The 14,721-nt window shown below is 32.9% G+C and overlaps 1 protein-coding gene across 2 annotated transcripts; it reads left to right on the top strand.

Annotated features, from left to right (window-relative positions):
* The first annotated feature begins 2,498 nt into the window (after positions 1 to 2,498).
* HKL1 (hexokinase-like 1) lies at positions 2,499 to 9,875 on the top strand. Of its 2 annotated transcripts, none has more exons than XM_086238936.1 (9): positions 2,499 to 2,770; positions 4,475 to 4,625; positions 4,727 to 4,909; positions 5,382 to 5,456; positions 7,009 to 7,164; positions 7,320 to 7,418; positions 7,555 to 7,682; positions 9,168 to 9,249; positions 9,338 to 9,875. In XM_086238936.1, the coding sequence occupies exons 1-9, from the start codon at positions 2,499 to 2,501 to the stop codon at positions 9,716 to 9,718; spliced, it is 1,527 nt and encodes a 508-aa protein (XP_086095062.1). In that variant the 3' UTR covers positions 9,719 to 9,875. The 2 variants fall into 2 exon arrangements, with proteins under 2 accessions (XP_086095062.1, XP_086095066.1); XM_086238940.1 differs by having other exon boundaries at positions 2,554 to 2,770; positions 7,006 to 7,164.
* The last annotated feature ends 4,846 nt before the right edge of the window (positions 9,876 to 14,721 follow it).

Raw genomic sequence — 14,721 nt, 5'->3', positions numbered from 1 at the left:
AAGTGTAATTGTTTTAGTAAAGGTGTAATTGTTTTTTAATTAAGGTGTAATTGCATTTTAGTCGAGGTGTAATTGTTTTATCACTTAATTCAGTTTCAGTAAGTAAATTCATAACTGAATTCTTCAATTTAGTGTAACTGAATTTCTGAAATTCAGTTTCAGTGTAATTGAATTCTTGAAATTCAGTTTCAGTGTAACTGAATTTTTGAAATTCAGTTTTAGCGTAATGAAATTCAATTTCAGTGTTTGATTTTAGTTTTAGTGAAATATTGAGTTTTAGAAAAAACTTCAATTCCAAAAAAAAAAAAAAAAAAAAACAAACAGTTTCACCAAAATACAGTTACAGTGACGTCAGCATATGTCAGCGCGCGTCAGCATGCGTCAGCGCGCGTCAGCATGCGTCAGAAGGGTAATTTAGGATTATAAGTTTTAGGGGGTTTTGAAAGAGTTTATAGATGGGTGGGGGTTTAGACAAATTTTTTTAGTGAGTAGGGTGTTTAAAATTAGGCACTATTTATTTAATCATAAAGCAAGTCCTCATACATTAACTCACCAAGCCAAGATGGCTCCGAGTCAGCATCAAGCCAAACATTAATACCAACATTAACTAAAGCATGCCTAGCAAATGATCCTTAAGGTGCGACTTAAAAAATAGTTCAATTATTAAATTACATTCCACAAGTTCAAATATGTGGCCCTGATTGAATAAACAACATGCTACATGTCATAACAAAAGAATATTGTTATATAAAAGATTCTTAATCATATAGTAAACCACTACATTTGACAAATCTCGTGTCTAACAATTTTTTTTGCTTGTTTTTTGCCCTGTTGCATGTTTGGCATTGTTTCTTAAAAACGCTTTTATTTACTAGCGCTTTTACCGGAAGCGTTTCTGCTAAGAAGCACATATAATTTTTTATTAACATTTTAAGTTGTTCATACAAAAACACTTAAAAGTGCTTTTTGAGAAAGCACCTGATATGTGCTTCTCAAAAAACTCTTTAAAAACGTTTTTATAATTTAGAAGTTTTTTTATTTATTTTTATCAAACGCTATCAAAAATACTTTTACTAATCTAAAAACGTTTTTAGTAGTTTTAAAAACAGTGTCAAACGGTTAAAAATAGATGTACCTCCTCACCATTTTTGTTTAAAATAAAGAGGCCCACATCTAGTTCCTCACTTCGGGTTAGGCTACACTTTGTTTTTCTTATTTTCAAATGATTTTTGCGAAACAAAAGAAGTATGATAAAGAAGAGTAGGAGTTCTTGTATAAAAAAAAAAAAAAAAAAAAACTCAATATCCATCAAATGAGAGACGATGAATTGGTCAAGTAGTAGTAAATGAGGTTTTTATAAGTCATAAGGTAACACACACTTCACCATTAAAGAAAAATTATTATTATTATTATTTTTTTGGCCAAGAAAGGAAAATTATTAAGTACTTGAGACTTCTTCAAAATACTACTAGATTAATAGTATAATATTACTTAAAATATTCTACAGTCACCTTCAATGTTACTCTATATGTTATTTACGATTAGGATTATTTTCTTGGTTTTATTTTTTAATTTTACTAACAAATGGTACAACTTATTTATGACCTACTATTTTTACACCGTAGGATGTAAATAAATGATAAATTTTTGAAATTTAGTCATAGTATAAAAACTTCACAAGATACTTAAATTGGGAATAAATTATAGGATAATAGTTCAAAAGTTCCACTTACAATGCATAAATGGTACTTGTAATTCAAAGACTAGAAAAGCATGTCTTAGGCTCTTTCCCCAATTGGAAGGTTCATAATCTAACACACAAAAGAAGCTCACAATCTCACAAATTACAAATGATCATGGCAAATTTTACCCCACAAAAGCAGTAAAGCAGCAAAGCACCGTCCTCCAAAAGTAAAAGACACGAGTAAAAAAAATCGCATTTCCCATTCTTTTTTTTTTTTTTTGGTCAAATGCATTTCCCATTCATTAATCTCACAAAATCATTCCCCCAAACGGTAAAAAATCGCCGCAGATAATTGTGACAAATCCGGCATTTCCCACGATTCTCAAGGGCATTTCTGTCATTTTCACCACTATTTAAGTATCCACCAGTTCGCATTCCAACATTGTCTTCGCAACGCCCCTCTCTCTTTCTCTGTCTCTAGCGCCTTTTCTCTAGCGGGTCATCGCACCACTTTTCCGGTTACTCTCGCCGGAAAACCCACCGGCGAAAAATCTCCGACCATTCTCCGTTGGGAACTTAAACTGTTTGAACCCTCTAACCCCCCGGTTTCGACCGTTGGAGAGTGAGTGATAGAGAGAGAGAGAGAGCTCGCTCACAAACTCATAATCAAAATCAAAAAGCCAACCAAGGCCATAATAACCATAACCCCGAACGCGTTCATGTTGATACGGTGTCGTTTCACTAGAAGACCGACGAGACGACGCCGTTTGAGTGTGTGATTTGAATTGGATAGGCGTGTGGGGATAGGGGGCAGATGGGGAAGGTGGCAGTGGGGTTGGCGGTGGGGGTGGCGGTGGCGACGTGTGCGGTGGCGACGGTGGTGGTTGGTTGGAGGATTCGGAGCCGAAGGAAGTGGAAGAGAGTGGTTGGGGTTTTGAGGGACCTCGAGCAGAGCTGTGAAACCACTGTCGGGAGGCTGAGGCAGGTGGTCGACGCTATGGCTGTGGAGATGCACGCCGGTTTGGCCTCTTATGGTGGCTCAAAGCTCAAAATGTTGCTCACTTTTGTCGATAAACTCCCCAATGGGTAATATTATTTAATGCTTCACTTGATTTTCTTTAATGGGTTTAGCGTTTTGAGTTCCCATTTTATCTTTTTTCAACTCTGATTTGGGTTTTTGGTGGGTAATGTTGTGTTTTGATGAGAATTTGGTTGGTTCTTTCATGGGTTTTAGTTGGAATCTAATGGGTTTATGCTTGGTTGAGTCTGTTTGATTTTTCGGTCCTTTTTTTTTTTTCCCCAAGAAAGCTACTTTATTTTGATGTTTGTTTTTTTGGTTCATTTTGATGTTCGGTGATTGTATTTGTTTGATGCCTACGTGGTTTGTGATAATTTGTTGTTTTGTTACATCTTTTTGTTTCTTTGTGGGTTTTCTCTTACTGTTTTATTTATCTTTTGTTACTGTAGTTCTTATTTCAACCCCTTTTGTGTGCATTTCACATTGCCATTTGATTCATATTCTCTCTTAGTTTTAGGTGTCCACCCCTTGTTTAAATTTCTCAAAGTGTCATTTTGCAATGGTGAAAAAATGTGGCCTTCTTTTTGCCTTTCTTCTCGATTATACTGAAAGATGGGTTCTTGAGTTGGAATGATCGTAAGTTATTCAGGTTTCAATTTTTAATGCCATTATAGTGTTCCCTGTTGTTTTGACCTTCGACATTGTATCGTGTCATTACTGTAGTGGGAAATATTTTGTTTGGAGAGTTAGCAATATGGTTTGAAGAATCTACATGGTCCTGTCTTCCTTTCCCTTATATTCTCATGCAATTATGAGTACAGTAAAATTCTTTAGAAGTGCAGTGTTAAGATTCCATGTGGAATTTCTTTTTCATTTCTGATTCTCCGTTTATAAATATATATATACTTTTTAATAAATTTTAATTTGTTCATACTAATGTGAAATGTATTCCACAATGCCTTTTCATTTAGTTACATTTGCAATTAGGACTTGGATGTGCTTTACTTGTGTCATTTAATTGTGGATGTTATTGGCCATCAGTGTAGACATAATTGTACCTGCTTTTGTGTCCACATCAATTATCAGTCCAGTTTGGAAATAATTGATGCAATGATCTTGTTGTAAAATAAGCACAGACCCCAGCACCTCTGAATAGTCTAAGTGTTTGTGAATGACTGAAATTTGTTTATTGATTTAGTTTGGCTAAAGTACCCCATGGTACAAATTGTTACATGAATTATTGCTCATGGCAGGGTTAATGCCTCTTATATGATTCAGAGGAGAATACCTAACATTCTTATTTCTCCCAATGGTGTATTATGTGCAAAGAAAATGCTGAAATTTTAGATCGGGCGTTTCTTCATTGCCCTATTGCATTAATTTATGGCTTAAATTATTTAGGGAAGTTGACCTGTGTTGGGTAATTTCCCATCATGTATTTCATTGTTTTGCTAGAAGCATCCTGCTTTTGTGGGATAAAGTTTGATCTTGAACCTCTTTGTAGGCTTTGGTTTCTTCCGAGTTTCAAGATGTACCATTCTTCTTTATTTATGCAAATTGGCTGGATGCAGTTACTTAAGATTTTATTTAGCTTAGGTTTGAAGTAATACAAATTTGTTGCCGGTTAGCTGGTTGATAGTGTTTGTTTAAAGCTTTTGTATTTGGTGACAGCTAGTTCATTCTATATGTATGTATTCTTTTAGATCAATTAAAGTATTGTTTCTTGTAAGAAAATTGAGATTGATTTTTTACTTTTTAATCTTTTGGGTCAGGAGTGAGAAAGGAACTTATTATGCGCTAGATCTTGGCGGTACTAATTTTAGGGTCTTGCGGGTTCAGTTAGGAGGTATGAGGTCCTCTACCTTGGAACATGATGTATATCGACAACAGATCCCCCAAGATTTGATGACCGGGACAAGCGAGGTGACTGATTTTGTACCTCCAGAATTCAATAAGTGTTCACACTTACTTAAATCTTACAATGTGCTTGCTGTCATGGAACTCATGTGTTTAATTGCCTGCAGGATCTATTTGATTTTATTGCTTCATCATTAAAGGAGTTCGTTGAAAGAGAAAGAGATGTTTCTGAGATTTCACTGGACAGAAGAAGGGAGCTCGGATTTACATTCTCTTTTCCTGTTAACCAAATGTCTGTTGCATCAGGCACTCTAGAAAAATGGACAAAAGGATTTGCCATTGAAGACATGGTTAGTTGCATGGTGTTCCAGTAAATTGTACTTCAACCAAACTCAACTATTCTAGGGAACTCTGTGAAGGCAATAGCATAGTTCCTTGAAAAACATTTCTCCTCGATGCCTAAATTAGATGGTACTAGCTCTAGTTGCTCTTTGCATGTCCAAGACTGCATATGGTAGGGTTAATGCCTCTGCATGTCCAATGATGCATTAAAAGTCTTCCATGGAGCAGTATTTGAATCTGCTGAAGTTCCATTTTCAGGTTGTGTTTGAGTTTGACTCCACATATGACCTTGGCAAGCTAATTCTGCGTGGCCCAAAACCAAATATTATCTTGTTTTTTTTTTCCCATTTAACAACTAAAGAAAAGTAGTAAAAATTATTGTGGAATAATATTAATAAGTTATATTAATGCATTATTGAGGAAAAGCTTGGACCCCCACTCTTTCTCCTAATATATGTGTGCTGTATACTAATTTGTCAGGTTGGAAGAGAGGTTGCAGGATGCTTAGAGAAAGCAATGACCAGGAAGGGCCTAAATATGAGGGTGGCAGCACTTGTAAGAAAGTCCTTCTCATCTTTAAGTAATATTGCTATCCAAGTGCTTCTTACTATGGGGATTGTCATTGAGAATTGAAATTCTGCAATGTTCCGAATGTGAAAATATTATCTCTATATTTCATAGGTGTGCTGTACTTCCTAAAAAACATAGGAACTAGCTTACTGTTGGAATAACTTAAGTCATAAATATGTTTTCCTTTTGGTAAAAAAATTTCATATAACTTTTTCCTGTCTTAATTACATCTGATTGTTGGTGGTGATATTTTCATGTTTACACATGTTGTATGGCGAATTGAAAATGATGTCTTGACTCTTGAATTATTTTGGTTATAACTGCCATACTATGGATGCTTTGGAAAAACTTTGAAAGTGGGTGAGGATAACATGGGAGAAAGTAACACAATTCAAAAATTTAACTGACATGCCAAAATACTGTTTGTTTTTTTTGACTTGGTAAGAATTAAGATCGTCAGGATTTTATCTTTAAGATGATTAAGGGTAAAACTTGTACCCTTTATTTTTCTTAAAAAAAAAAAGTTTTAAGTGCTTGATTTATTGAAAAATTATAAAGAAAATACTTGTTGATATATTGCACACTCATACCAAATTAATGTCATGGTTAGTTAGAAGGCCATGATGCCTTCTATGAAACAATTTTTGTCAATTTAATATTAGAAAACATTTGATCTATTGCAAGCATACAAAATTAGTGTCATGGGTACTAATATAGCTATGATACCTTTTTCTTTGGTCGGTATGGCGATGATACCTTATATGAAGCAACTGATATACATTTAATTTTAATTGATTATGGACATCATTTTTGTTTTTTGTAGATCTATATAGTCTATATCATGACTCTTTTTTTTTTAAATATTTTATTTGGGTGCTTGGCAAAGTAGGTATTATTTATCTTCTTAAAGGCCTTTAACCCTACTCTAATCCCTTTTTTTTAGCAAAATCATTGTGACATGTTTTGTTGGATTCCAATAAATCAATATTCTCCTAAAAAAAAAAAACAAATCCTTGTGTAATGGCCACCATGAATGAAAGGAGCTGGTATGATAATAAATATTGTTGTGCAGTTAATTTACACTGGGATATGTATGAACAGTAAGATTACGTAAAGGGTAAGGAAAATAGGGCATTACTGATTTTCCTATTTTCCCCTGCATGTATTTTTTCAATGGTGCTATATTCTCCTTATAAACCATGAATTATGTGTAAAAATCGTTAATTGGTTCGTATTAGTAAAAGAGTAGGGGCTTCTGATGTAACAACCTAAATTCAGTAGATCTTTTTATTGTCAAAACTTGAAACTGGAAACCTTAAAATTTCTTTAACGAATTGATAAAATACACAATGATAGTGTATGGTATGAGTGAATTTTTCTTTTTATTTGTACAAATATCCTTGCCTGAATTTATCATTTATGCAACTTTTGTGTGCATGTGTCATGTGTGCCTGAAAGTTCATTTGTGTGTTTGGGTATTTGTAAACATAATTTTCTGCTTTTTGTTTTTGTTTTTTTGTTTTTTTTTTTCAAGCAGGTCAATGACACTTTGGGAACATTAGCATTTGGACATTATTATGACACAGACACTGTTGCTGCAGTGATAATTGGAACGGGTACTAATGCCTGTTATCTGGAACGGACAGATGCTATAATTAAGTCTCAAGGGCTTCTTACATCATCTGGAGGCATGGTATCCATTATCTTGTCTCCCTTCAGATATATTTATATGTATATATATCTAATTCTTTTACACCTTGAGGAAATGATATATATTATTTAATATCTGTTCACATGAAGTGATTGTTTAAAATAACTGTTATTTTTATTTTTATTTTTTAAAATTAGGTTGTCAACATGGAATGGGGAAATTTTTGGTCATCTCACTTACCAAGAACTGTATATGATATTGAATTAGATGCTGATAGCCCAAATCCAAATGATCAGGTAAGATTCATATATTTTCTCTTTTTTTTTTGGTTGATAGTTCAGGTGTTTATTCAATTGTGGTTTTCTTTTTCTTTTTTTGCGTCATGAAAAGTGGTTTTCTTTGAATCTCATATTGCAAATACTTTTTCAACAGGGTTTTGAGAAATTGATATCTGGAATGTATCTGGGTGATGTTGTGAGGAGAGTGATTCTCAGAATGTCACAGGAGTCGGATATTTTTGAGCCTGTTTCTTCCAAGTTATCAATGCCTTTTATTTTGAGGTATCCTCTCCTCTCTCTATGATGCGCTCGCTGTGCGTGCACCTATAGTTATAGGACTACTTATTATGCCATTATTGCTGATGGTGACAGTTTTGTTTTGATTGGCTGGATTGCAAAAAATTATTAATATTTGAATGTTCCAACTTTCAATGTAAGATTACTTATCAATTATTATTTATTGATGAGTGTCAATATTGCTTTGGTGGAGAAACGCATCATATACTTAACTAAAAGATTGCTGTGGTTATGAACTGAAACATTGACACATGGTTATAGCTGATTTACTATTTTAGTTGAACACTTGGAAATTTGCCCTGTACATAGATTAACTTCATTAATGTTTATGGAAATAATTGGGCCTCCATCCCTCTTTATTTCCATTGTAAAAATACATGGGTGTGTGTTCTGTGTGTTTCTGCATGTATCCTGGTCTATGCAAAATAGAATATAACGTGCTCATGACATATGCGTAGTTGCTTTCTGATTTGTCACGATTTTATGGGGTCAAGGAACATTATAGTTTTGCTAAATATCCTGGATATTTGAATTAAAATGTGTCTTCAATTTTTTTTATTGTCTTAATTTGAAGTAAGACCTATCCCTTTGACGACTTGAGAAAAAGCATAAAGTTTAAAACTGTGTTTCACAACCGATTGTATAAATTGGCCTAGTAATCCTAATATATGCTCAGGTAGCATAATGAACCTGTAGATGTGATTTCTATAGATTCAGTGATGTAAAAAAATGTTCAAAATTTGAAACCCATGACTCCAGTTTTTGTTATATTTACAATATTTTCTATATAAATATTTTGATTCTTTTAAATCTGAATCATGGTGGTTTGCATCTATATGGTTTTTGATAGCAGTTGTTAATTAAACCTATTCACCATTGTTCTTATCTTTCAAAGAAACAAATTGATTCTTTATCCTGATTATATGAAAAGCTTGTTTCACTGGAATTGACTTGCATTGAAGTCTAAATGAGGGTTGAGCTCCAAAAGCTTTACTAAGAGAGTTCTGATTAATTGTCAAGTCACACTTGTGATTGGTAGATATATAATTATTATGCACTCACAATGTGGTAGGTTTTGGATAGGGTAGGGTTAGGTAGCAGGTTGATATCTTTCCTAAAGAATGGAAGTGCTGCAAGATTTTTTTCCTCCATTATTACCCTTTCATGATTCAATTTTTTTTTTTTTACTCTGCTATTAACCTTTTAATGATTAAACATTTTGATGCTCTAGCTAGTTATGTTTGCAAAGATTGTTTCATGTGACAATCCCTATTGGTAATTTTTGTGGATATATCATGTATGTTTACTAAGTTTGTTTCGTTAACAAGCCCCATTTTTTATCATAAGCACCTGCAGTATATGAGCACTTCCCCAGATTTGCACCTGAGAAAAAGTTGAATAATTCTTTTGTGTCTGGAGTCAATTGTTCTCTTTGGAAAGTAAAATTGCTTTTCACTATGTAATTTCCAGGACACCATTGATTGCTGCATTGCATAAGGATGACTCTCCTGACTTGACGGAAGTAGGAAGTATCTTAAGAGAGAACCTGGAGGTAGATAAGAGACATATTTTCCATTGAATCTGTCTATCAAGGCTAAAAGTTTCTAATAACTTGTTCTTTGGTGATCTGGCCATTTCAGATTCCAGATGTCCCTCTAAAGGTCCGAAAGCTCATAGTCAAGGTGTGCGACATTGTGACCCGCAGGGCTGCTCGATTGGCAGCTGCTGGAATCGTGGGAATCTTAAAGAAGATTGGCCGGGATGGGAGTGGTGGAATCACAGGTGGAAGAAGTAGAGGCGACTATAAAATGAGGAGAACGGTGGTGGCAATCGAGGGGGGTTTGTATACAGGGTATACCATGTTTAGAGAGTACTTGCATGAAGCATTGACTGAAATATTAGGGGAAGATATTGCTCAACATGTCATACTCAAGGTGACTGAAGATGGATCAGCCATTGGAGCAGCTCTCCTTGCTGCTTCACATTCTTCGTACCGTGTGGATAGCGTACAGTTGCTATAAATATATATAATATATATTTATATATACGTATAGCCCCTGTAAATGTAGAATTCATTTTGCATAGCTGATATCTCTTTGTATAAAAAGAAGGTTTGTCCATATTTTTCTTTAAATATTCTTTACCATATATTTGATGCAGGCAATGGAAATTATTGTATTTTTTCTGTTTTCTTTTGTTTTGCAAAATTTTCTCAAAAGGGCAAGAATATCATTGATGCTAACGTCGGAGTTGATGTTTATGTGTTTGTGGACATATGCAGTGTAAATTTTGTTAAAAACATGGGCATGTGGCTTTGGTAAATGCTATCGGTCAACTTGGACGGTATGACAAATTGGGAAAACCACCAATGCATCAATAGTTGTTAATATTAGTTAAAAATTGAAAAAAGAAAAGGTGAAGAATTAATGTCATACTATTTTACTATTTTGCTCAAAAACTTTTGGCATTTGCTATTTGATTCTAATTTTCTATAATACTTTTTCATTTGATGTTGAAGATGGATAGCGCAGGAACCTTATTAAGCCTTTGATAATATATAATTATCAATTTTTTGATTAGTGATTATCAATTTTTCACTCAGATTAATATATGAATAAGAATTAAGGTTTAATTGGAGCAATAGTCCTCAAACTTTTCTCCAATAACTACTTAGTTCTTCGACTCGTTTTTAAATTTAGAGGCTCTCGAACTTTTTAAGTTCTCCCATTTTAGTCCTTTCTGTTAGATCGATTAGATTTTCTGTTAAAAATAATCATGTGCTTCTCACATAATCAATTGTTAATTAATAAAAAGTCCATACCACCTTATTAACAATAAAAGAATTTAAAACAATAATAAATAAAAACAAAATTCCATTAAATATATCACATTCCATTGAATGTGGTATTGAATATATCACATTAAATGTTTGGTTGGAAACAAGTTTCCAAGGAGAAGGGGGGGGGGACCCATTTGATTATTCATTTGTTTTGATGTTTTTATTTTTATTTTTTATTTTCATTTAGTTTGTTTCTTAATTTAATTTTCTTAGTTATTTTCTTAATCCGACGTGGTGCCATTTGGCATGGTGTTAGTCCTACTTACCTCCATCCGTCAGTAAATTACTAGAATGCCCATCCACGTAGGCACCACATCATATTTTTTAACGGACTCATGGACGGAGCTGATGAAACTTGCCTTAGGGGAGTGATTTGTAAAGATCGGGGGGCAAAGTGGGAAGATTTAACTTTAAGGGGGCAAAATGAAAATGAAAGTTAGTTTCAGAGAGTATTTGCGTAAGTAAGCCTAAAAAGATTAATAACTTCTTCTACAGGATCATAATGAGGACTTGGACCACATGTACTTACGGTTGTCCTTGGGGAAGGGATCATTGAAGCGGACTTGCATGACCTACTTCAATTCATCATTGTGAAATCAAGGTGAATCTAATTTCAACGCTTATTAAGTTTATTGAATATTATTGTTTCCATTAGTCTTTAATTGAGTTATTTAGCTTATCTCCCATAGTCCCATCTAGTCATTTGTTTTGTCTCGAATTACTATAGGTTTTAGTTGACCTCTCTTATTACATGAATCTTTATAACAGTTTAAAGATTATGAAAGGTTTCTTAATGAACCAACCAAATATCTCATGTAAGAATTAAAGCATTCTTATCATTAATTAATAATATTATCATTTCCCGAGTGACTTCTCTTTCTTGGTTATAGTTCTACTGTCAAGGCTTTACGCATTTTCTTTACTTTGTATATTTTTTTTTTCACACATAGATGAGCAAAGTGGTGACTTTAAACAGGTAGATTTTCATGTTCACTAGTCTATAAGGAATTGATGTCGTGATTGTCATCCTCTACAAATTAAAGGTTTGTTACATCATATTCCTTTTCTTTCTATTTAATTTTCTTGAATTTAGAGTACTGCTTTAAAGGTAAATATTGACTTCATGGCATTGCATGATTTCTTTTGGTTGGTTATAAATTAGTACTGGTATTTTTATTGCTATTACCAGCTGTTGTTGTCAAGATTTCTGCTTGCCATGAATTAAATTAGCTTCCTATCTTGTCATAATCTTTTAGTTTTTTTTTTTTTTGGATAAGGTTTAATCTAATAGGAAAACATCATATGACTCAAAGTAATTTTTTTTTCTGGTTGTGTCATTTAGATGAAGCCAAGATTCTCATGTCTTTTACAATATTTATTTAAAAATCTTAGAAATATCTCGTGGGGGAGCGAGGGGGGTATCTAGGGATGGTGTGTTATAGTAGATATAGTTGGCAGGGGTGTGTGGTGTATGAGTTTTGCTGTCATTGCTTGCCACTTTTACTTTCACCTTTTAGCATGTCTTATTCTCTTTTGTTCTAATATCTGTCTATGGATCTGAAACTTTTGGCTTATGAGTTTTCTTATTGATGAACCAAATGTAACAGAATGAGGAGTCATTATTGTAATGCCTACAAAAGTTGACCATTGCTTAACACATGTTATATTTACAACGTTCTTAATTTATGTCAGTTATATTTACACCATATATTTTCTATAAAAAAAAAAAAAAAAAAGTTCCATATCAGCGTTTAGAAACCTTGATCAGTTCTTAATGTGCATATTTTCGAGTGCAGGATATTATCATAAAAGAATTGAAAGATTGCAGGAACATGAATTCTAAATTGATTAGGTATTTTCCAACTTATATGCCATGTTATGCGGTTATGCCTAATGCATGCTTTATTTGAGTAGTTACCACAACAAACTGCTAGAGAAAATTTGTTTGTTGGCATGTTTCTTGTAGTGTAGGATTGGGTGATACTCTGTTGAGTTTGAATGCAATTAATAAAAAACATTGAAATCTTTGTGGTTTGAGAGCAATAGTTAAAACTACACAAACAACTGATATTATAGTATATAATTAGCTGCAATAGTTATAGTCACCTAGCAATATTTAAACTATAAGCTTGATTAATAATGTGGTTAATTCAATGTTATAGAAATTTATTAGTTATTTTTCTGTACCGCTTGTTTAAATGGTTTGTGGATATAATGTTTGTGGAGCAAAGATCTGCTGTCTCCATTTTTCCTGTCCCCTAAGCTAATTTTTGGACACATGTCCCTCTTCTTAATAGTTACTTTTAACTTTGTTAATTCTGATCATTTCACTGTTAACTTATAATTAAAATAATAAAATCAAGAAATAGCAATGTCTTTAGTTCTTTACTCACTCATCCCCATCTTTTGATCGACTTTTTATTCTCAGAGCATTAAACATTATCTCCAAGTTCCCAACCTTTTCAGCCAAGCAAAACTGGATGATTGCACTTTCTTTATCTACTTTTATTTTTTCTTTTATTCATTAAGCTTCACTCATCTTCTTTTCCCTTTAACACTTCCTGCCATATATTACAGAAATTGAAAATACATTTTGATTTCTCTGTTTGAGATTGGACATTGGAGTGGGTCAGATGAAAAAAATTGTAGGAAAACAGAAGATCTGCATGTGTTAATTGAAGCTATTAAATTAGAGAAAAAAAATGGGGTTGGAGAGATTCATGGAAGAATAAATAGAGCTTGCCTATATTAGTCATGGTTTTGATGAGGTAGTGTGTTTAATAATTTTTTTTTTGTTTTCTTTTGGAGTAAATTATATTTTTTAAGCTACATATGTCCATTTGTTACTTTATGTAGCTGAGCATGCAAAGTACATATTTAGAAGTAATTAGTGATGAGCAGTGTGATATCAAACCATAGACATTGCTTCTTAGCTAACTTGTTGAAATGGTTGTTGATCAAAGTAAATGATCAACGAGGTTATGATTGATTATTTTATTAGACTATTTAGTTCATGCCCTGTTACTATATAACATCTTACATTGGATTCATCCATTTTTTTCCTAGTTTTTCAGTTGCTTAGAGCTTATTGACAAGTTTATTTGGTAGTATTAATTGCAGCACTCTCACAATTTTCTTTTTCACAAAACGAGTGGGTTATGGTGGTTGTGATATGTTTGCATGTCTTTGTGTTGGGAAATCGAATGAGGATGAATCATAAGAAGTCCCAAAACCATTTGCAGCTTGTTTGGCATGTATTCCTGTTGACTATTAGGGATTTTTATTTTTATTGTTTATTTGAGTTTGACTGTTAAATTGCAAATTTCTGAGTTTGTTTCATGTCTGAACTAACAGTCGAGATTTTTGTGTGAATGAAGCTGAATTATAACAAGTGTTGACATTTTTTTGTGAAGGAAGGTAACAAGTGCTACCAATTAATATTTTGTAAATGAAGACAGCCTTTAGAAGTGGTGAATCATGCACCTATTTTTGTGCAAGTGCATGCACTGATTATTGGTTTTTGTAAAGGGAGACTAGCTTAATTTAGATACTAGGATGAGATGGGGTAATTAATTATGGATATATATATATGCTCCATATTTTGGTGCAATGTGTAATCCTTTTTTGGAAGATCTTGAAATACTTGTATTGGATGTTGGAATTAATGGTAATGAAATGGATTGAGATTGTACCAATATAAGGCTTGAATGTCAACATCTTTTATATTAGGATTGTAGTACAAATTGGATAATAACAATGATATTATAGTCCAAATTTTATATCAGTTTATGTTAAAACACAAATATATAAAATATCATGCACATCAGTTTAATAAAACAACCAATATTTAAGTAACATTACCATATCAATAAATATAAAAAACTTGATGTCCAATATTATATTTTATATTAGTTATAGATCAAATACATATGTTTTAGATATATTCAAGCATCTGTTAATAGAAAAAACTCGATATGTAACATAGCATGTAGATCAATTTTGAGCGCATAAAACGATATCTAAGGTAGATTATATATCCAAAATCGCATAAAATATGATGTAGAAAGCATGAAAAAAACATTTAATAGGTTTACCATATCGATAAATATAACAAAACTGATGTCTAAATAAGAATTTAGATCATTTCCATAGTAATTAACGATATGTTTTCTATCTTTAATATCA

Source organism: Dryas octopetala, chromosome 1 (genome assembly GCF_963921425.1).
Source record: "Dryas octopetala chromosome 1, drDryOcto1.1, whole genome shotgun sequence".
Taxonomy (NCBI): Eukaryota; Viridiplantae; Streptophyta; class Magnoliopsida; order Rosales; family Rosaceae; genus Dryas; species Dryas octopetala.
The sequence above is the reverse complement of the archived record's forward strand: the minus strand, read 5'-3'. Positions and strand labels throughout refer to the sequence as shown.

What these genes read in the sequence shown, in the direction of transcription:
- HKL1 (XM_086238936.1), top strand. Translation starts at nt 2,499, where the DNA reads ATGGGGAAGGTGGCAGTGGGGTTGGCGGTGGGGGTGGCGGTGGCGACG. An exon ending in GTCGATAAACTCCCCAATGG is followed by an intron (nt 2,771 to 4,474) that starts GTAATATTATTT and finishes CTTTTGGGTCAG; the next exon opens with GAGTGAGAAAGGAACTTATT. An exon ending in TGATGACCGGGACAAGCGAG is followed by an intron (nt 4,626 to 4,726) that starts GTGACTGATTTT and finishes AATTGCCTGCAG; the next exon opens with GATCTATTTGATTTTATTGC.